The 22,143-nt window shown below is 47.4% G+C and overlaps 2 protein-coding genes across 2 annotated transcripts; one reads left to right on the plus strand and one right to left on the minus strand.

Annotated features, from left to right (window-relative positions):
- Window positions 1–933: 933 nt before the first annotated feature.
- On the plus strand, window positions 934–14,733 carry LOC147412849 (phosphoribosyl pyrophosphate synthase-associated protein 1-like). The gene is made up of 7 exons (XM_086480955.1): window positions 934–1,099; window positions 1,523–1,640; window positions 2,476–2,529; window positions 3,064–3,209; window positions 3,626–3,666; window positions 4,114–4,251; window positions 14,632–14,733. Exons 1-7 carry the CDS (start codon window positions 946–948, stop codon window positions 14,731–14,733), a joined length of 753 nt encoding a protein of 250 aa, XP_086337081.1. The 5' UTR covers window positions 934–945.
- Window positions 14,734–15,283: 550 nt separating this feature from the next.
- On the minus strand, window positions 15,284–18,433 carry LOC147412850 (structure-specific endonuclease subunit EME1-like). Its single transcript, XM_086480956.1, is given in 9 exon segments — window positions 15,284–15,460; window positions 15,823–16,012; window positions 16,269–16,285; window positions 16,478–16,518; window positions 16,521–16,575; window positions 17,112–17,247; window positions 17,475–17,593; window positions 18,077–18,169; window positions 18,359–18,433. Coding segments are annotated over 9 exon segments (903 nt in total).
- Window positions 18,434–22,143: the final 3,710 nt, after the last annotated feature.

A 22,143-nucleotide genomic window follows, 5' to 3' on the forward strand; every position in this document is an offset into this window, starting at 1 on the left:
GCTGTCGGTGCTCAAAACGCCCAAGCAAGAGTGTCTGCATTGTAGGAGGATTGCCTGTCCCTGTGTCTTCTCTGAAGTGCTTGTTCTTCAGTTCCCAAACGGTCTCGAGTCAATTTGTGGCGATGCAGTGTCTCTTGGTGTTGGTTTTAAGGAACTAAAAGGATTTGGCTTTTTTTTCCCCCTTTCCCAAAATGAATTAAAATGCAGAATTAATTACACTCGTGCTGGGCCACACCAGTCGTCATGGTGAAGCTCACTGAAAATGGGGTTTGGCATGTGTTCTGTGCTGGTCTACAGAAGTGTTCTGCCTAGGTTGCTTTTTTTGGTTTTTCTTTCAAGAAACAGTCCTTTAGCATTTACTGTGCTGTTGCTTCTTCCATCTCTAGGCAGGCTAGAAAGCGTGGAGATGCTGACCTCTGCCAAAGTGATGCATCTGGACTTTGTACTGCTCCAAAATGCAGTCTTTCTTAAGGCAGGAAAAATAACCTGCCTTACATTGTGAAAAATAAAACTACCCTAATAAATCCAGTGTGGGTGAAGTTGTGTTGGCTGCATGCGTGATGCTTCCTGAAAAGATTTTACTTCAAAATACACTGTATGAAGTGGTATTTGTTCCAACATAAATGAAAGAATGCCTTTTTTTGTGGTGATGCTGGAGGGAAATCATACACCTCATGTTAGAATACAAAATTCCGGTCCACAGCTCTTGGGTGCTGGAGTCGTGTCCTCTACATGCAAGTTGGTTGTAATGTGCTGTGGTACGACGCAAGGAGCTGTACGCTGACAGTCTGGGTCTTGCATACAGTAGTGTAAGACATAGCACTGTTTGCCTGGAAGTTTGGTGAGGAGAGGCGTGGGTATAAAAGGAAAAGGAGTTGCACTGCAAAACACCTACTGATATTTGGAATGGCTTTCAAATCTCCTAGAGATGTGAATATCGCTGTCATGGAGCTGCTGATAATGGCGTATGCACTGAAGACTTCCTGTGCCAGGAACATCATTGGGGTCATCCCCTACTTCCCCTACAGCAAACAGAGCAAAATGAGGAAGAGAGGCTCTATAGTCTGCAAGCTGCTGGCCTCAATGCTCGCCAAGGCAGGTGAGTGTCACAGGGAGCAGCAGCGTGGCAGGCTTGGGCGCTGCTGGGCGTCCCAGAGGGCTTCTCTCCTTCTGCTCTTCTTCTGTTTGATGTGGGGACCTGCTGCTGAGCCCTTGAGCCACTTGGGGGAATTAAGTTTCTTTGGTTTAATTTTAATTGTTTGCAACTTGCCCCTGGGGAAGCGGCCTAGAAGTGTCATATTGAAGTGCAGTGTCAGCCTAGTGCTGTGACTTGTCGCATGCCTGTTTCTCCTTGTGTCTTTGGAACTTTTTTTTGTTAATCTCTTTATGCTTCCTCTATCACATGGCACAATAGTCGGAGTAATAGCTAAAACAGTCTGGAAAATGGAGATATTTGAGGAACTCCAGCCATGTGGGAGTTGTGTCAAGGAGTTGTGGGGGTTTTTTCTTTCTTTTTCTTTAGGTTTAACACACATGATCACTATGGACCTTCATCAAAAGGAAATTCAAGGCTTCTCTAGCTGCCCAGTCGACAACCTGAAAGCATCCCCTTTCTTGCTTCAGTATATACAGGAAGAAGTGAGGTTCCTTTAGTACTCTATATATCAACTTGTCTTAACGTGACAGCAGCATTGGGCCTCTGCTTATGTGGAGGTTGTGTTGTCAGGCTAGGTCAATCGTTCTGAGAATTAATTCTTTCTTAGGAGGTACCTATTGCATGTTTCTGTGGGAAAATGTTCTATTGTACGATTGTGCCTGGAAAGCAAGTGAACTCTTGATGATAAGCAGAAGATGAGCTCGCCCTCTGTAGAGTTAGTGCCATTTGAGAGATGCTGTTTGTGCTCCTGCATGTAATCACCTTTTAAGTCCCGTTAAACTGTCTCCTCTCACCCTTTGTTCCGGGGTGGATGTCTGACTGCTCTGAATTATTGATAGGCTTTGTCTTGGGCTGAGTGTAGGAATGCTGAGCACAGCAGGGCTGGGGGCAGGGCACGGAGGTTTTATTTGCCGTGTGCAAAAGACTGATGATTTACGGCCACACAGTGCGAGCAAGGCTTCCCGCTATGGGGAGGTGGGCCCTGGGTTCAGACCTTCCTCTGCAGACAGCAGTAGCTGCCGCTGGTCCGTGTAGGGCAGGTTAAATACAGTGAATGTTCCCACCTTTGCCCGTTTTGAGTGCAAGGCCAAGGCCTTCTCTGCGCTGGCAGTGGGGCTGTGCATGCTGGCGAGAGCCAGGGTTTGATACCTCTGCCCCCCAGAGCCCATCACCACACCTTCCCCTTCCTTCCCCTCGCTGTGTTGCCACAGAACGAAGATTTGGGTCTGGGGAAGGAGAGTGGGTGCGATGGTTCAGGCACGTATCAAATCAGCTACTTGCTGGCAAGAAGGTCTTTACTTACAGAACTTTTTATCACATCCCGATTCCAGAAATGCAGTTATTGTAGCCAAATCTCCTGGTGCAGCTAAAAGGTAAATGGATGCTTTCCTAGATGGTTAAAAGTAACTTGGAAAAGATCTGAGCTGATGGGAAATGCACCAGGAAAAATATGGGAGGGTGGCAAATGGATCAGCCATCTAGTCTGTAAGTCCTCTGTGTCTGGAAACAGGGGGGGAGTCTGTAGTGGTGCAGATGGGCAGCTGAACTGTGCAGTTCCAACCCTGTGGGAGTAAACTCCGGAGGTCTCTGCTGCTGCAGGGCTAGGTGGTTCACCTGGGGCCAGGATCAGCCTTGCTGCCTGAGTTTCAGCAGTGGCTGACTGTCTCAGAAAGCATTTAACATGTGGAGGAATGCCAGGAGAGCCCTGTGGTGGAGCCGAGGGGTAGAGTGGGCTTTGGGATACTCAGGAGGAATGAAAAGTCGCTTGTGGTGAAGTTTCTTGCGGGGGAACAGCCACAGAGGTGCAGCCTTTGCTTGTCCTCTTGGGTCTGGGAGAGGCCTGCTGCACTGGGCTGTGAAGTTGCATCGGCCCAACATCTTCCTGACATGCTGCGGTTGTCCTGCAGGGCTCAGTCTTACGCTGAGAGACTACGGCTGGGACTAGCAGTGATCCATGGAGAGGCTCAATGTACAGAGCAGGACATGGACGATGGACGTCACTCCCCTCCGATGGTCAAAAATGCAACTGTGCGTCCTGGTCTGGAGCTGCCGTGTAAGACTAAGCTTCTCTGCTTACCTTTGGGCAAAACCAGAGAGAAGTTTGGTGGAAATTGCTGTTGCTTTAGCTGTGTCGGTATAACCAACCTAATGGTAGTTGGATCAGTGGAATTTTTCTCATGGAAAGGTTGATATCAGTGAGTTGTAGGAGAAGGTACAGGGGAAGGTTTTTATTTGACTCTTTCTGGCCATGCAGAGCATCAGTGTTGTCCTTGGCTGCACCCACTCAACAGTATCAGACTGACGAACCTCTGGTCAAGGCGGTGCTTTTACAGTGCTCAGCAACAAAACTCATTGAGCTAACGAACAGAAAAGAAACACAGAAGTGTACCTCACGTGGGACCAGCCACCGAGACTGCTGCCCCCGCTGTGGAGGGGAGGGCTGGCCTTTGTCTTCCCCTCTTGCTGCAGCCGTTGTTACGGCTGGAGACTTTCTTCGTATTGGCAGCCAGGTGATGATGTTCCAGGGTCTGTTTTGAGAAGGTTTTGAGGCTTGTGTGACTAGGGTGAACAGGTTCTCCAAGAACATTGCTGAGCTTCTTCCTGTGCTCTTGCCATCGATGATTAAGCTGCTGATCTGGGAGCACGGAGCCAAAGAAAAAAGGAAGAAACCTGTGTTCTGGGAAATGCCGTTTCTTTAGGATTGGTTGTGTTCCTGCAACAGCAGCGGTCAAGTAAGATCAGTACAATCAAGATCAGCTCCCTCTTGGGAGGATTTTAGCTTTCTAGGTAGATGGTGGTAGGACAGAAATGGAGTGCAGTGACTGTGGCTGAGAAGTGAGCGTGGGAAAGGGTGCGTGGTGCTGTGTGTGGTAAGGAGCTAGCCATCATGCAGCCAAACTCAATTATACCGGCGGTGGCTAGGTCTACTGATAAGCGTCTCCTCCCATCTTTTGAAGTTTAAGGAGAACATCCCCCTGGAAGCAGTGCGGGGATGTGTGGCCATGCACGTGGGGACAGCCCTGGCTCCCCCAGGCAGGCATGCAAGGACACATGGCCGGGGGCAGGGATGGGACAAAGCTGGTGGGACTTCTTGGGTGAGCAGGAGGGTGAGAATCCCTGAGGGGAACCCCAGAGCAGACCCGTGCTGGCAGCGGGACAGGTGAGCTCCCATCAGCCTGCGGAGCTGCTGCACCCCAAAAATGCAATCTTGGCCAGGCTGGCATTGAAGGGGTTCGTGGTGAGCCAGGGATGTTCCTGCCTCGCTGCACACAGGCTTTAGGAGAACTCATTTCTGAGCTCAACTCAGAGCAGTGGTCAGCCAGCTTTTGGGTTGGTTTGGTTTTTTAAATAAAATTGATTGTATAAATTTGGCAGTACCTAAAAAGATAGTTGTTGCAAAAAAAAAGAAACCAAAAAACTTCAAGTGGCTGTGTTTTGAAAAAAACAAGCAGCACCACAGCCACATGATTGAGGCTGGACACGATGCTGGAGGGGGGACACAGCTCTGAGCTTCTGGGGTGGTGTTCGCCAGATTAATTTAGAAACCCCAAAACCAAACAACAAGAATTGCCATGTAATTATTGCCTTGAATAAGCAGTGCCGTGCCCATCCTTGATACGTCCGTGTAATACGTGGATATTGATAAGTAGTAAAGTTGGTACGTGGAAAGTAGAGTTGTGCCGAGAAGGAAAAAGATAAGGAAGGGTTCAGGTTTGAAAACCAAAAGATGGGGGGAGGAAAGAGTAAACCTTATGAAAAATCCCCTTTAGGATGTGTTCTGACGCATTGGAAAGATAGAGCAGGACAAGGGGGCACAGAAAATAAGAGAAAGTTAATGAAGTATTGCAAACAATGGTGGCCGCTTTATAAGCTGGAAGATGGGGCAAAAGGGCCTAAGGAAGGCGGCACGTTAGACTACAACACGCTCTTACAGTTACTGTTGTTTCTGAGGAGAGAAGGGAAATGGGATGAAGTAACATATGCTGATATGTTCTTTGTTCTCCAGGACAATCCTGAGTGGCAAAGGGACTGCGGATTAGTACCCCCACGAGACCCCATGGTCCTCACATTCAAACAGAAAACAAAAAGAAGAACAAAAAGAAACTAAAAAGATGCTGCTTGGCTTGTCGCATTGGCCAAAGGTGTACAGAGAAAAGTCAAACTAACTCCGGGTCAGAACAAGATCTGAGTGAACTCTTTAGGCCCCCTCAGCAGCCACAAGGGCGAGATGAGGACTTAGAAAGGGTCCGTACCCCTCCACATCCTCCCTCCTCCCCACCAGATAGCCAGATACCTTCCCGAACCCGGGGAAGGCAGACAACCGAAAGTTTTCCAAGCTCCTCTCTGGGACGCAGTTGGACCGGATGGAGAAACAGGAAGAGTCAAAATACCATTCTCTTGTAACGATCTGAAGCAATGGAAAGATGCTGCCTGAAAATATCGCAGTGACCCGGTAGGCGTTACTCAAAATCTCAAGTTTATAGTAAAACAGTACAGCCCTGATTGGAATGACATGTAACTGTCCAAATGCCTAATTCAGGGCCCAAATCTACTCTTTTGTGGCCCAAAGCATCCTTTTTAGGGCCCAAAGCCTCCTTTTTAGGGTGCAAATCCTCAGTTCAGGGCCCAAACCCTCCTTTTTAGGGGCCAAGTAGTCCTTTTCTTAGGTCCAAACCCCCAATTCCTGCTCCAAACCCTTCTTTCTAGGGTCCAAACGCTCCTTTTTAGGGTCCAAATCCCCTTTTCAGTGCCCGAACCCTACTTTTTAGGGTCCAAATCCCCATTTCAGGGGACAAATGCTTCTTTTTAGGGCCCAAACCCTCATCTTTAGGGTCCAAATCCCCATTTCAGTGCCGAAAACCTATTTTTTTAGGAACCAAACCCTTCTTTTTAGGGTCCAAATCCACACTTCAGGGTCCAAACCCTCATTTTAGGGCCCAAACCCTCTTTTTTAGGGTGCAAATCCCAATTTCAGTGCCCACACTCTCCTTTTCAGGGCCCAAACCCTCCTTTAAACCTGACATTATGGACCTTAAAACGGAGGGTTTGGGACCGGAAACTCAGGCTTTGAGCCCTGAAAGAGGGCTTTGGACCCTCCCAGGGTTCAAATTAACAAACTCAAACTGGAAAGTAAGAATGAGGCTGTGGTCACCATTGTGTGCTTTGGGCTCTAGATAGGAGGCTTTGGAGCTTCCAAAGGAGACTTTGGGGCTTCAAAATGACGCTGAGGGCCCTGCAAATGTGTCCTTGCACCTTGAAAGCGTTAACCTCCAAAGTTAGAAATGAGGCTTTGGAGCCTGACACTGAGGCTTTGGAGACTGAAAACGCAGCTGTGGATACCAAGCTGTAACGGGTCTGCGTGGCAAGGTTTTGGTAGCGGGGGGGTTACAGGGGTGGCTTCTGTATGAAGCCGCTAGAAGTCTCCCCTATGTCAAATATAGCCAATGCCAGCCAGCTTTAAGACGGACCCGCCGCTGGCCAAGGCCGAGCCCATCCTCGACACCGTTTTTTGCCTCTGTGATATCGTGTTTAAGAGAGTGAAAAAGTTGTTGCGCAGCAGTAATTGCAGCGAGTGAGTGGAGTGAGAATATGGGACAGAAACATCCTGCAGACACCCAGGTCAGTGAAGAAGGAGGGGCAGGAGATGCTGCAGGCGCCGGAGCAGCGATCCCCCTGCGGCCTGTGGTGAAGACCACGGTGAGGCAGGCTGTCTCCCTGCAGCCCATGGGCGGTGGAGCAGATGACTGTCTACACTCCGGGGAGGTCCCCCACGCTGGAGTAGGTGGATCCATGAAGGAAGCTGTGAATCCGTGGAAAGCCTGCACCGGAGCAGGCTCCTGGCAGGACCTGTGGCCCGTGGGGAGAGACAAGGCCACGCTGGAGCAGGTTTGCTGCTGGTGACCCCGTGAGGGGGGCTCACGCTGGAGCAGTCGTTTCCTGAAGGACTGCACCCCATGGAGGAGACCCACGCTGGAGCAGTTCATGAAGGAACCCCATTCCCTGTTTTCCCCCTGTGCCGATGGGGCGGAGGAGGGAGGAAAATTGGGATCCACGTTAAGCCCGGGAAAGAAGGGAGGAGTGGGGGGAAGGTGTTTTAAGTTTTGGTTTTATTTCTCATTACTCCTCTCTGAGTTAATTGGTAATAAATCACATTTCATTTCAATTGAGTGTGTTTTCCCGTGATGGTAAATGCTGAGTGATCTCCCTGTCCTTATCTCAACTCCACAAGTCTGTTGTTATTTTTTTTCTCTCCTCTCTCCTGTCCAGTTAAGGAGGGGGAGTGATAGAGCGGCTTGGGTGGGCACTTGGCATTTTGGCCAGGGTCAACCCACCACAACAATAAAGCACCAACCTGTGAAGGTAAGAGTCCTGGGAAAAGATGTGACAATTTCCTGGGACTTCAGCCTGTCCGGATCTAACTTTCCCAGCTTGCCTGGGCAGTATTTACACGGTTGAGACTGATTTCAGAACACAAAAGCATTTGATTCTCATCTTTCCCTGGACACGCGTTTTCAGGAACAAGCCGACTTTAACAAAGGACTTGTGTTTGCGTGGCCATGCCTGTAACCTGTTAGGCACCGTATTCGACTCTTTGTCCATTGTGGGGGATCTCAGCTGCCTGAGGCCCCTGAACAGGACGACTTGGACCTTGAGATGATTCTAGTCTCCCCGTGAGAGAGCAGACAGGAACAAGAAGAGCTGCAGCTGCAAGATAAGCCAGTCCTGAGGAAGTGTCAACTACAAGACAAGGCGTACATGTCCTTTTGGCAGAATGCGCGATCACGTGTACGGAAATAAAACAGAATAGAAGACACAGCCGAACGTTCAATAAACGGCTTTTGCTTGAAACCATATTGGTTGGTAGGCAGAGTCCGTCCTTGCATGAGTGTACTGGGTGGTGCCGAACCTGCAGAAGGCTCAAGAAAAAGGGCGGCTGCCTCTCCCTGCAGGCGGGCGGTGGAGTGTTTGCAGGGGGAGGCCGTCGTGGCTTGCGCGGCTGTTGAACGGGTTTGGGCTTTAAATGTGCCCAGCCTGGTACGCCTGGTTCCTTTCTACTTGCTGGTTGTATTCAGAGCTTAAATGCTATTTTTTAAAAAACACGAAAGCAACCAGCAAAGAAAAAGCAGCTGGGCAATTCCACCCCCCAACGGGTTTTCTCCCCCCGGCCCTGGCCACCCTGCCGTGCGACATTCACCACCACCATCGGGGTGCAGGACCGGGCCCGGGGCAGGGCTTTCACAGGCCGCCCTTATTTTGAGGCTCCTGGCCGTGCAGTTCCTGGGCAGTGCTCAAGCAATGGCAGCAGTGCCCACAGCCGGTATTTTGCGTCTTTCTCCCTTTCTCTCAGGCTCTGGCTCCCTGGTTTCCAGCTGTTCCCTTTCTGCCCTGCAGCCTCTTGTGCTGCTTCTCTTCCTCTTCCTCACTCTGGCTCCTCGTCCCCATCCTCTTTAGCCTCCTCTCTGCCTGCCCGGGCCCCTCGTGCTCCCCCTGCTCCCCCATCCCAGAGGCCATCGCTGCTGGGTCCCTCTCTGCCGCCCTGCCCCACAGCTGCATCCAGCTCAGGCTGAAGCTGAAGAGATGGGCAAAAGGAAAAGCGGCTGGAGAAGGACACGAAGGGGATCCGGCTGTGAGCTGCCCCCAGCTGCAGACAAGAGACAGCCGGCCTCTCCGTATGAGGAAGGGTCCCTGTGAGTAGTTCTCAGCAGAGCTGGTCACCAACATGCACCGCGGGGTCTGTGTGCGTAACCAAAGCATGGCACAGCCGTGTAGTGTGTGTGCGCGCACGCGCACGTGAGGTTGTGTATTGTCGCGGTAGGGACCGACACCGACAAAAATATAGGTAAAAAAAGGCAGCCTTTATTAAGTTACAAAAGCCAAGATGGCCGAGATGGCGCAGCAGAAAAAACATACCCTTTTATAACCTTTCTTATCTGTCCACCCGTTCATGCACTAAGGCTGCTAAAATGATTCGCTCAGTACCTCTGTCCATTCACCTCTATTCACACACTGACTGGCTGGAGCTCCTACTCTATTTCCCACTTCATTCTCTTGCCAAATTTCTGCTCTGTGGTATTCACTTGTTTAGTCTCTTCTTGCTCAGTCTCTTATCACCCCCTCAACCCTGTTTACAACATTCTTCATCCACTTCTTTCATCTTCTCACGGGTATACTGGGATGCTGTCGAGGCCAATTGCATCTTCCTCAGTCAGGCTATCCCCGACAATTCCCCTTTTTTGTTTTTGTGCAAGAAATGTGGCATGAACAGTCTTGTGCAGGGCCCTTTGCAGAAGACTGACAAGACAAGGCAACATCCAAAGCACGGTCCCAATTACCAAGATGACTGCCCTCACCGTTTCAATCAGAGATATTAACTACCCAGACAGCCCCCACCCTTTAAACCTCCTTTTCAGTCAATCTAAGCCATCATCCTCTGTCAAACGCTTCATCTCTTCTTCTAGCTGCTGTAGGCTCTTGAAAATAAGTTCTGAATGGTCAGATGTCTAATGGCAACCCAAGCAAACACGTGGAGAATGGATTTTCAGGGTTCGCAGTAGAAAGGCACAAAGCTTCTTGATACATCACGTTTGCTAAAGTTACCCGGACGTACTGCTTGGGTTGTGGAACTACCCATTCTTCACCCTGATGCAGGTTCCAGCACAGGCCGAACACACCCAGCAAGAACCCAGCGAGGGCCGGCATCTGTAGAGATGCAAGCATAACCCCTGCCCCAGGTGATCAGCTCACACGGTCCACTCCACTGGCCAGTAACTAAATCTTTAATCTGCACTTTGACACCCTTTTGCAAATCCTGTTTTGAAAAAGGAGAAGAAAAATGTAGAAAAAGAGGAGGTAGAGAACTGTCCCCATAATGAAGGATGTCAAGAACATAAACTGCTTTATCTATACATGCCTGAGGCGGTTCCCCAATCATTCCCCCTTTTTGTTTTTTGAAGCTGACGCTTCAATGTGCCATGTGTACGCTCAACGACGGCTTGTCCTGTTGGGGAATGGGGAATGCCTGTAACATGAGTAACACTCCATAAACTAAACAATGTTTGATCTTTCCGTGAAGCATATGCTGGGCCATTGTCCCTTTTAATTTGGCGTGGCACCCCAAGCATAGAAAGAGCCCTTTGTAAATGTCGAATCACATCTTTTCCGGTTTCTCCGTTATGTGCTGTTGCTACCAAAGCGTGAGAAGAAGTATCAATAGAAACATGAACATACTTCTGTCGGCCAAACTCGTTAATACGAGTAACATCAGCTTGCCAAATCTGCAAGGACTGCATAGCTCTGGGATTACTACCAAAACACACTGGGGTGTGAGTGCCGTGGCAATCAGGGCAGGCAGCTACAACAGAACGAGCCTCAGTACGGGACAGACCAAACGGCCGTCGTAAAGCTCGAAAACCTCGATGAAAAAATTGATGTGATAATAGAGCTTGTTGCTTCGTGTTAGGAACAGTAGTTAGAGCCATAGCAGAAACAAGAGCATCACTCTTGAATTACCTTCTGCACAAAATCCGGGTCAAGTGGTATGAGTACGAACATGCATAACAAAAGAAGGTTCTTTTCATTGTTGAATGCTCTTCCAGAGTTCCAAAGCACCTCAAATAAGATTTGATTGTCTGACATAGTCAAGACCACTTTATCCAATGTATTAACCCCATTGGCTACATATGCTGAGTCAGTGACAATATTTACAGGAGAAGTAAAAATAGAAAAACCAACAGCCATGGCACGCAGCTCTACTACTTGTGGAGAACCTTTTTGATATACTACTGTGTTGTTCCAGTTGTTGTTTTCATACCATACTGCTGCTGCTTTACCTGATTTTCCTGAACCATCTGTATAGACAGTGGGGCCTTTAACAGGTTCTGGCTGGCTGAAGTTTTTCTGACCAAATTGTATTTCTCGAGCAAATTTCAGTAGCGGGTGTGATGGTAGATGGTACGATATTTGCCCTTGAAAACTCGCCATGGCCGCTTGTAGCTCATAAGTATTTGCCAGACACCATTCAAAATACCAGTTTAGAACAGGAAAAACAATAGTAGCTGGATCATGACCTGTTAGTTCTAGACATCGTTTTCTGGCTTTTATGATCACATCAGCAGTGAGTTCAAACCATCCAGGAGCAGTTTTTTGCGGCCGGAATGATAAAAACATCCATTCTAAAATATGTAACGGGTCATCCCACTCAGGATTCCACTGCACCAAAGCACCAAATGGTACAGTTGTGTCAATTAGTACAAAGAATTGTACCAATCGAGCCAAGTCTATTCGAGAGACAAATTTCTCATGTCTAGATTGTTCCACCTTATGAATTCCACCTAGTGCTTCCTCATTTAATATTCTGGGTTCTGCTGGATCAGTAGAATTTTTAATAATTCCAATAATGTTTGCAACTGCGAATTTGTCAGCCCAAGATAGGGCCTGATCCAATTCAAAGATCCCATCAGTTTCTGTACATCGTTAACAGATGTACAGTGTTTTAACCTTAAGGTTGAGTTTCACAGGCTGTGGCACAACCTGTTTACTTGTAATTGTCATTCCCAACTATTTCCAGGGTTCTACCTTTTGTCTTTTTCGGGGGCAATAACTAACCCATTTTGTTGTAATGAGTTTCTGGTCCAATTCTCCATGTCTCTCAACTGCTCCTTGCTGTTTGATGCTAACAGGACGTCATCCATGTAATGGTAACAATAACTAGTTGGGAATTTTTCCCTCACAGGTGACAAAGTTTGTGCTACAAACCATTGACAAATTGTTGGTGAATTTTTCGTGCCTTTGGTAAAACCTTCCATTGATACCTTTTTGAAGGTTCCACAGGATTTCAAGAAGGCACAGAAAATGCAAATTTTTCATTGTCTTGGGAGGCCAATGGGATAGTAAAAAAAAAAAAAAAAAGTTTTAAATCCACTATAATATTTCCCCAATTCACAGGGATCATGGCCAGTGAGGGTAGGCCCGGTTGTAGAGCTCCCATTGTAGCTATGACAGCATTAATTTGTTGTAGGTCATGTAGCAATCGCCATTTTCCTGATTTCTTTTTGATTACGAACACTGGGGTATTCCATGGGCTGTCAGAAGGATTTTGTGTCTTCGCGCGCAGTCTCGCGCTCTTCTTGCCGTTTCCCTGACGCTACTGTCCCGTGTGTCCTTTTCTATTTCATCTAAAAGCGGCAAACAAGGTACGGCTAACAAAATATCATCCGTATAACGATAACAAGAACACTGCGTCTCACTCACTCACGCATTCAAACACCGATAACCAATTTTTACACTATCACACGAGGAGCTCCTTTACACCATTCACACAAAAGACAGAAGAGGACACTTGCAACTCTGATTACTACAATAGCAACTATAGCATTGAGCAGACTAAGATCCAATATCATATCTATGTCATACAAGTTCCAATTCAGGTAGTTAAATATCAGTGCGAGTGGTGAAAATACACGTCGACATCAATGCTGACCAGCGCACAGTGCGAGCACTGAGCAAATTACAGAAGCAGACCAGAAGGAATACCTTTTTCCATAGATGGTCCTTGTCCACCCCTGCAGCGAGCCAGATGAGTCAGGGAGTCCCTCCGAGGAAAGGTCCCGGGGCGCGCCTAGGGAGTCCCTGTCCTCAGCGGCTCCTGCAGTCGGACAGAGATTGTCGCCTCTGGGTTGTCAACTGAATCTGAGAAAACTCAACAACAACTCAGTTTTATTAAGCAGGGATTCTTTATTGTACTTCAAGATTTTTTTTTCCTATGTGAGGTTCGTTTTGTTTTTTCTTTTTTTTAGGGGGGGGAGGGGGAAGGGGGGGTTTAGGGTGACCCCAGGGGTGACGCCGGGGTTCCCCTGTCCCCTCCCTACCAAAACCTTGCCACACACACACCCCCCCCCTGTGCGGGAGCTGCGTGAGGACACTGACACGATCAATGTGATCTAACAAGTGAACCTTTATTTCCGTGTTTCCAGTGCCATTTATAACCCTCGACCACACCCAATAAATACGATTGGCTTCATCGCAACTAACGGCCCATAGTCCAACCTGACTGGCCACATTGCGAGTCATGTTCAAGTCACGGTCACAAATGTTCACACCCATCTTCTTCGAGAAATTACAACGGCGTCATGAATGGCGGCTGTCTCTTCTCCTGCACCTGTAAGACGTTCATGCCCCCTGCACCGGAAGTTGTTTGTAATTTCAGCAGTTCCGCTACGTCCCAGCTCCGATTCTCTGGAAAGGCTGGATTGTTCACATGTCCCTTATTTCGAAGATATCCTTCCACACTCCTCCTTCCTCGGCTAACAGAGAATGCAAAACCATGCGAAGGTGAAAAATGGCATTTCTCATGTGGGTACATTGGTCAGCTAACGAGTCCAAAGCATCAGCTCTCCGATTGGTTAGGATTTCTAATATTGCCTGTAAGCGGGTTATGCGGTTAAGATTATAGATCGGTTCTCTGGCTCCCGCTATCAGTTCGTTGGGGTTCCAACTAGCTGGGCCATAATGTCGTCTGATTCTCTCAGTGGGCCGCTCATCCTTTCTCCATTTTTGACCACTGTTTCGGGTCAGACTGGTATCAATACTCCTGTTCTCACGCCTCAACTCATCGTACACCCTAATTCCTAGCTGGTTTCCCTCATCAGAGGCTAACAGGAAGAATAGGGGCCTAAAGGATCCCACATAGCATATACCAGACCAGTTTGGTGGCAATCTTTGATCTGCTGCCGTCCGCATATCCAGTAATGCCCTTGCAAAGCCCAGGTCCTATTGGCGAAGGGACCTTCCCACATTGCAGAGTCTATGGGTTGCTCAGAATACAATGTGTTTCCCGGTCCCAGTGCTCCTCCTAAAATGGTTTCGTCTCCATATCGATCACAATATTTACATTTCCACACCCCCGATTCATTTCTCCACACACAGTTACATCCCCACTTACTTTGATTAGTACTAGACCAAAATGTTTTAAACACTGTGCGGATTCCATGTCGATGCTGCCACGCCCATTGGTGCACTCGTACAGTAGGATTTTTGCTGGTGGTATTATCTCGCAGGCAGAAAGGGAGTCGGGGATCAAACTTGCTGTCTCGCCGGGCAGCTTTAGCACCCTCTCTGCAGGGACTGGTGAGGGAGCATTTTGTCCAATTGCACAAGTAATCACCAAACCGCCCTTTTCATTTTCAGTGAGCCTCCTTCAATATTGCCACCCTCCTCCCCCCAGCTCACTGACAGGGGGAGGAGGAGATTGTTTGCCTGCTGCTCATTTTTTCTCTCCTCGGTCTTACTGGCGCGAATCGGGAAAGAGGGTGCAGAGGGGATGTTGGGCTTCTCTTTAATCCAACTGGATAGGAATATTTTTAAGATTCTAGTGGCTTGTCTGTCCATTACTTCTCTAGGTATTCCTTTTTTCAGCCCTTCCATCCACAAATCGACCCTCTTTCTTTGTCCCTCACTGTCTGACCCTCTCTTAACAGCATGTTCCCCAATCTGATGAAAAGAAAGCTTTTTTCCTGCAAACTGTTCAGATCTCATCATTCCATGCGTATAATCAGATTTCAAGACCCTCTATCAATTAAGCCATCTGGAGACTGAACCAGGGCAGTCTAAATTGATATCTGAAAATTAGTCTTACTCCTTCCCATCTGCCACAGTGGAACACTGAGTGTATTTGGTGAGGCAAAGCTCTTCCACCTCACTAGGGCAGGTGCTGGGGGGCAGCACCACGTTGCTTTAGCATTAGGAGTTTTCACAGTGGAGAGGGAAGATAACTACTTGCAGTAGAAAGTATTCCTTTCCACAGATGACATAGCTGTCTACATTCAAGATGGCATATTAAGAAGCAAAGATCGTTATTATTCAAAATATTTTATTTTGGATAAAATAAATAAAAGGAACTGTCGACTCTCAACCATGTCCAACTCGTGCTCTTCTGGAAGATGTTGACCGTCTTTCTTGTGTAAACTCCACCCGTTCAGCAACTTCATCCAACCTTCTGCTACAATCAATTCTAAATCTTTTCTAAGTCTTTAAACTAGGATCGATGACTGTTTGTTCTCTAAGTCCTTGTGCCAGGCAGAAAACTGAGTACTTGAACCAGGCAAACACTAAAATCCTCATTGCCTGGGGCTAGCCAGTGAAATACAAAGAGAGGCCAGGACTGGGGGCAGTCATCTGCAGATAGATTCGGCAGGAGAGCTCTGGGCCGATCCACCGGGAGGTGGCTGTCACACCGTCGCCGCGGCACACGGGGATATTCGCCAGCATGTTTTCCTTCTCCTGCTCCGAAGAGCATCTGCTATAGGCCTAAAAGCAACACAAAGGAACAGCGGTGTCATCCAGTTGCATCCGTTGCTCAAAAAAATAATCCAAGCTCTGTGCCTGTCACCGCTCCACCCTTTCACAACGGACGCTCCTTTTTCACCCCGTCTCTCCCCAGCTCTCATTTGGGAGCTCACAGGCTGATGCAGAACCACTACTGCTCCCTCAGTAGCCTGCTCTGTAAGGCCAAAGCAATGGGTGTCGTGGCACCAGTTCCCTCACTGCCTTACTAAACAGCTCGCACAGAACTGTTGTGTCCCAATTAATACAAATGAAATGATATCTTCCCCTCCTTACGTTAGCTGGCTGCCTGCACACAGTCCCCAGTATTACTGAGGCATCCTCACCCGGTACAGAAGCTGAGGAGAAGGGTAGACAGACTCGGTAGACTCAGTCGTCTCGAGGCTGACCCGGTTAAATTGTTGTATCTGTCTCTTCCAAGCTTCCAAGAGACCCTTTTGAGAAGGAGCCGCCTTCACCCCTCTGCACCGCTCCTTCTCTAAGTTGAAAGGGAGCCCCGTCTTCTCTCGCTCTTGCCTGGGGAGAACAAAGGATGGGAAAGGAAATGAGGCAATGAGGCTGCGAAGAAAATCCTATCCCTGCACCTGTTGTCACACGGCCAGAGAAGGAGAGCCACCTCTCACTCCGTGCTGTTACAGACACCGCTGGCATCAAAGTAAATGCTAAAAACTGGGCCCGATTTTCTTTACATCCAATTTCCTACCGAAAAAGAAACAATCCTGTACTTGGGAGCAATCCTGACACAAGCCAACACACATACAAAGTGGTAAACAAGAATTCACTTTCTGACTGTCCACCGTAATGAAAAACTTCTACGTGTCACTGTTAATGACATCTCACCTCTTCTCACAGCCGAGATGTGACATACAGCAGCTGCTGTGAAAGGAATGCTACGATCGTGTGGGACAGCACAAGCGGGCTTGCTTAGCCACTGCTGTGCAACCTGCTGCTGTTCTTCCTTATCCATGGCAGCAGCTAAGCTACAGCTTTTGTGAACACGGTGGCGTATGCTCTGAACCCCCCCAGGTCTCAAAAAACCTGACTTGGATTTGTTTCCTCAGCTGCACATCGAGCAAGGCCTGTAAAGATCATTGGAAACAACAGATGCAACAGTGGATCTTCTCACATCCAACTCCACTCTTGGTTGAAAGGGTCACAGCATCTTACTCGAGGACAAGAACATCGAAGCTCTCCCCGTTTGGGGAACAGCTTATTTAAGGTACTGAAATATTATGGGGCAGCCTGTCTCCTGCCAGTTAAGAGCAGTTGAGTGCCATTTCAGCTGCTGCAGCTCCTCAGTGGCAGGCGCTTGTTCCACGCAGGCCAGCCAGCCCAAGGCAGCGCTGACATGCTTTGCCAGCGGGCCACGAAGGGCGAGAGATGCTGAGGGAGACGGACGTCAGGATGGAGGTGAACGAGACACGTCGGTCCGTGGCAGAGCAGGGACGTCCCTGAGCAGGGGGGAGCTGAGCCCAAAGAGCTCTGTCCACAGACACACGGACTAACGGGGGCTGAATCCTCCCCGTCCAAAAAGTGTGGGATTGGGTCAAATGCTCAAGCAATAGCAGACAACAAGAGCTGGTGGCTGCGTGCCATCAGTTTGAAAAGGACTCACCTCTTCCACGTCCATTCTGGTTACCGCTGGGCCAGAGTCCTCAGCTTTCCTTTTTCTCCCTTTTCGCTGTCCCTCCTCTTGGTTTCCATTCACTGCTGCCTGTCCCAGTCTGGTTTTTGATGGAAATAGGAAAGACCTAAGAAGAGTAAAGCAAGGCTGGGAGCTCACGCTCTTCCCCAGGTCATTGTGGTGACAGGCTGGATGGACCTTTGCTTCTGTTTCTATACCACAAAGCGTGGAGCAGTTCTGGGTGGGAACACCTCTTACGCTCCAGTCTTTGCTAGAAGGAGTTAATGTAAGCGCTGATGGTGTTTTTCAAGGGCAGAGACAACACAGAAACATTTGGAGGGAAAAGAGTTTAACCTGAAACAATTTTGTGCTCCAACTACGGCCAGCGCCAGAGTTTTCCCGGGCATTTTCTCCATCGCACGAGCTACGTAGCTCTGGAGGGTCTCCTGTCCTTCTGCACAGCCCTGGGCCTCCTGCAAAGATCAACAGAGAAAAGGAGTTAAACCCTTCTGAGGTGCACATGCAAGCGCAGCAACCTATGGCTCTGATTCTGCAGCTGGATCTGCAGATGAGAAAATCTGTTTGCGATGCTCCTCAGGGGCAAGCAGGCAATACTTGATGCAGCACAAAGTTACGGCAGTGGCCTCACTGCCCTTTATTTCCTGCCCTAACCCGTGACAGGCAGAAGGAAATCAAAAATAATCTCACTTCATCTGCCAATGTTACCTCCTCAAAAATCTGTGACAAGTTGTAACTGGGAATGAAAGCTTGTCAGAACTTTGCATTGTACAACCCTAGTGGTTTTGACCCATTAATGGCTTCTAAAACCAGATTTCTGGTTTACTGAAACTGTGGCTCCAACCCCCATCAAAACCTTCCTGCCGTGAAGGGGGATGACAACCACCACCTTCACAGCAAGGCGTGTCTGGGGGCACAGAAGTCATCAGCACTCTCACTTGTACGCAGTTGTGAACCATGGACAAAAGCTCCTCCAAGTGAAGCACAGCCAGGACATTGGGATCTTCTGCCCATTCGTCTTCTTCTTCCATCTGTCCAGACAGGAAAACAAACAGCCAGACCAACAGTCTGCTTCTGAGTCGCTCCAACCAGCGCTGCCACTCAGAGCTCTGAGGCAGGGAGATTCGAGGGTTTTTACTTGGGTTGCTAAATACAATTGCTAACGAGTGCAAGTAACAGAGGAAGGAAAGGGCAAGAACAGGGAGATTTTGCTCACAAACCTGAGATGACACGATCTTCCTCCTCCAGGTGATGCTCAATTCTATCTCAATCATTTTTAGCAGAGAGGAGGTCATGAGAGGGTCATCTTTCTTGATAAGAAAACCAGTGTTTTCTGTCCGTGTCTTTTGTTGCTTTGTTTAAGGAGGAATTCTGTGGCGTGAAAGGTAGTTTGTGTTCCAGAGAAAGTCAGTGTCTACAACAACTGATTGGTTTTTTTTTTCCTTGACTTGCCCTGGTTGTAACTCGAGAATTTGCACAAAATGCTTCACTGAGCGTGTTCAGGGTAGCAATTCTATGTACGCCGGTGTGTAGTCCTGGCTTGGAGTCTTCTCGTCTGTAAGAGTTCAGAGTATGACTGTGTAAGGAACCGCCCCGCGGCCGAGGAGGAAGCTGAAAGGGAGATCACAGCTTGTCTGTTCTCCAGGCCATGTCAGGCCCATCCCAGCAACCAGCAGTGCCTGTGCCTCATGTGACGAGGCCTAGCTGGAACAGGAATTTGTGCCAGGCCTTCGGCATCGCTGCCGAGAGTTTTATTCCTCCCTGGGCAGCAGCAGCAGCAGCAGCACTTGAGATGGGGCCTCTTTGCAGGGGCCTTAGGCCGTGGGGGTCTTGTTGCAAATCTGCAGTGGGTAAGAAAAACTCCTCTACCCACAGTGAGATCAGTAGAGACGTCCTTTAATAACGATGCGCCCCGGGGACATGGGATCCTTCCCCAAGATGTCCGCCTGCACATTGCAATCAACAGAGATTTAGACAGTAAATTGATACATAGTTCATTTATACAATACAGATTTAATTTCATCCTCTCGATGATTGGTTCTTCTTTTCTCATTTCTGATGCAAATTAGCGCGCAGCCTCTGTCGTAGTCTTCTGTTGTTCTCTTTTGAGTAGGGGGTGTAATTTGGGTAGGTGGACCGTGGGTCGGAGGTCTCGACCACTCCTCGAATGGACCGTGTTTGGTCAAGGAACATGTTCTTGGCCAGGGAACATGTCCTTGGCTCACAGGCTCTTGGCTCGTCCCTGCTTTGGTCACGATTCAAAGATTATACACAACGAGCACCATCCTAAATCCTGTCTTGCAGACATCTTGGACTACAACACACTGTCCTTGTTTCTTACCACTAAGAGATTATTGGTTACTGAATACCTTGGGTCTGGAATTTTATAGAGGCGTGCTAGCAGCATAAGCAATACAGATTTTATTTTATATTTAATCATTTATTCTATTTGAGACTGATCTAAATAAAATTATCATTAGTCATGCTTACTAATTACTAATTAGAATTCTTGATATTCAAATCAGAATAAGGGGTTTTCAAACAGGATCACTGGTACCTAACAGGTTTCAAATTTCTCTAGTTCCTAAACTGCAGTCACCTGGTGAAGTTTCTATGGTTACAGGTTTCAAAACACACACACAGTTCTAACTTTTTAAATCTAATGATTTTAGAGAACATTTCCCCCCTTTGAAAGTATTGATAATCATACTCAATACTTTCACTCATTTATAGTGCATTGTCACTGAATCCTACGTTGTCATATGATGGTGGATCCTTTGGTTGTTCACCCTGGTGTCTTGTCACCACTTGCGTAATCATTCGGTTACACTCTGTTTTCTGTGTCAATTGTTGTTTCAAGCATTTATAGGTCAGAGCAAGTACTATAAGTACCGGGCTAAAGTGATTAAGGTCTGTATTAAGGATTTTATCCATGAACTCAGATTCCATCCTAATTCGTAAAAATTTTGTCTATCCAACTTTCTGACATATCCTCCTGATTTTATGTGTTTCTTGTTCTATTTTCCCTAACAACTCCAAATCATGTTCCACATCCTCCGTTAGGTTTGGAATATGTATACAGCAGTGATCTATCTTGTCCTTTAAAAATCCACACACACCATGTTCCTTTAATAACAACAAGTCCAATGCCATCCTATTCTGTAGGGCCATTTTTGATGTAGCCTGCAGTTGCATGTTTATCTTTTTCAATCCTCTACGTGATACATTTGCTAATCGTTCAACTTGTCCAGTCAGTCTATACCACCACTCCCTATTCCTATAGGATGCTATAGGGTTTAGGGGAGATTCCAGCGCCCATCCTATTTTCACTCCTGTCCCCGGGTCATTCCAAATCTCGTTATCTTCTGCTTCTGATCTTTTAGTTAGTCTGGATATAGGTAAATTTTCCTGGCTTCCTTTAAAGGGAGTTTTCTTCCATATCGGGCGTAATGTCAGTAATCCTAAAGTAATTTGTCTAACTTTCCCATCTATGGGTGGATGAGTGGTCCAGGTGCCATCGCTCATTACCCATACCAAATGTCCGGGGCTTGGAACTGTATATCTTGAGTAACTACTTTTCCGGAGAGTTGTCATATTCCTATTATTTTGCAATCCCTGACATAAACACCCATAGTTCAGAGCTGCTGCTAAAGGGGTAACAAGTTGTATTGCTTGGTTCTCTGTACTGCAATCATATACCTGTTCACAGCGCCACCAAGGAACGATCTTTTCCGTTTCCCTTATCGATGTGGTTTTATCTATTACCATTGGACTTACTGTGTGCTTTAATCCATCCCGTTTAAAACACCATGGGCCCTTTGCCATATATTGAAATTATAGACGTACACCTGTAGACCAATTAGAATTCCACTGCTCCTCTTGTTTCACACTTTGGTTAGTTTTTTCACATTCCCGTTTCACAGTCATTTGACTCACATTTTTCTTTCTTTGCTCATCATAGGAGCACCAACCTACAGTCTTAAATCTCTCTATTTTGGTAAAGACATAATTCAATAATTTCTCTCAATCCGCCTTATTCCCGGGGCTCTTCCATTGCTTTCTGATATTTTTTACCTTTTTCTGCCATTCAAATTCTGTTTTCTGTTTACAATGGGTAGTTTCATTCTTTTTTCTACAATAGTCAGATTCATTGTCAGTATTTCCCATGGGACTGATTCCCCGGCTGCTCACGGTAGGCGCAAACAAGAGTGATTTGTGATACATTTTGCAAGTGTGCAAATTCTTTAATCAAACCTATCATTACATTTTCTTCTTGTGTTTTACCCGGTACTGATATTACCTGTTCTGTGTCTGGTTCCCCTTCTTCATCACGTTTTTTCCTCATTGATCTCTCATTTTTCACCTGTACCTGTTTGTTTATATTCCTCCGCCCATTACTCGAATCACAGGTTTGCATCTGAGTGTCATTAGTTACCCAGATCAAACCTGGCAGCGACCTTTTCTCTGTCCAGGTTCCCACCATCATAGGCTGTAACAGGAAAATAAAGTTCAGGTAATTAATCATGTTTCAGTGTCAATTTCAGAGTCTCTGGATTTCCAGTTACTCTCCAGTTTGAAGATGGTACTTTCTTTACTCTAGTATAATGGATCCAAGCATCTGATTCAGCAATCTTGATTGCAGTAAACGTGGTTAGCAGTACTTGATATGGTCCCTTCCAGTTCTCCTGTAGAGGCTCTGTTGTCCAGGTCTTTCTGTAGACGTAGTCTCCAGGCTGGAAGTTATGGACTGGATTCTCCAAAGTCAAGGGTCAATTCCACACTATTGCACTCCGCAGTTTAACTGAAGTTTTTTCCAAGAGAAAGCAAATAATTATACACATCTTGTTTTCCTGTTCTATGTATGCTTGGATTGGGTTCAGGTGACTCGTGTGGTTTTTCATACATTAATTCCTTGGGGCTAACAGACATCCCGCTTTTTGGCTGTACTCTAATTCTCAATAATGCCAGTGAGAGTGCTTGAGGCCATTTCAAATTAGCCTCCTGA

Source organism: Leptosomus discolor, unplaced genomic scaffold (genome assembly GCF_034619465.1).
Source record: "Leptosomus discolor isolate bLepDis1 unplaced genomic scaffold, bLepDis1.hap2 HAP2_SCAFFOLD_29, whole genome shotgun sequence".
NCBI lineage: Eukaryota > Metazoa > Chordata > Aves > Leptosomiformes > Leptosomidae > Leptosomus > Leptosomus discolor.

Coding starts and splice junctions, on each gene's coding strand:
- LOC147412849 (XM_086480955.1), top strand. CDS start 946: ATGGAGCTGCTGATAATGGCGTATGCACTGAAGACTTCCTGTGCCAGG. Junction 3,210..3,625: donor TCCTGGTCTGGAGCTGCCGT/GTAAGACTAAGC, acceptor CTCTTGCTGCAG/CCGTTGTTACGGCTGGAGAC. Junction 3,667..4,113: donor TTCTTCGTATTGGCAGCCAG/GTGATGATGTTC, acceptor CATCTTTTGAAG/TTTAAGGAGAACATCCCCCT.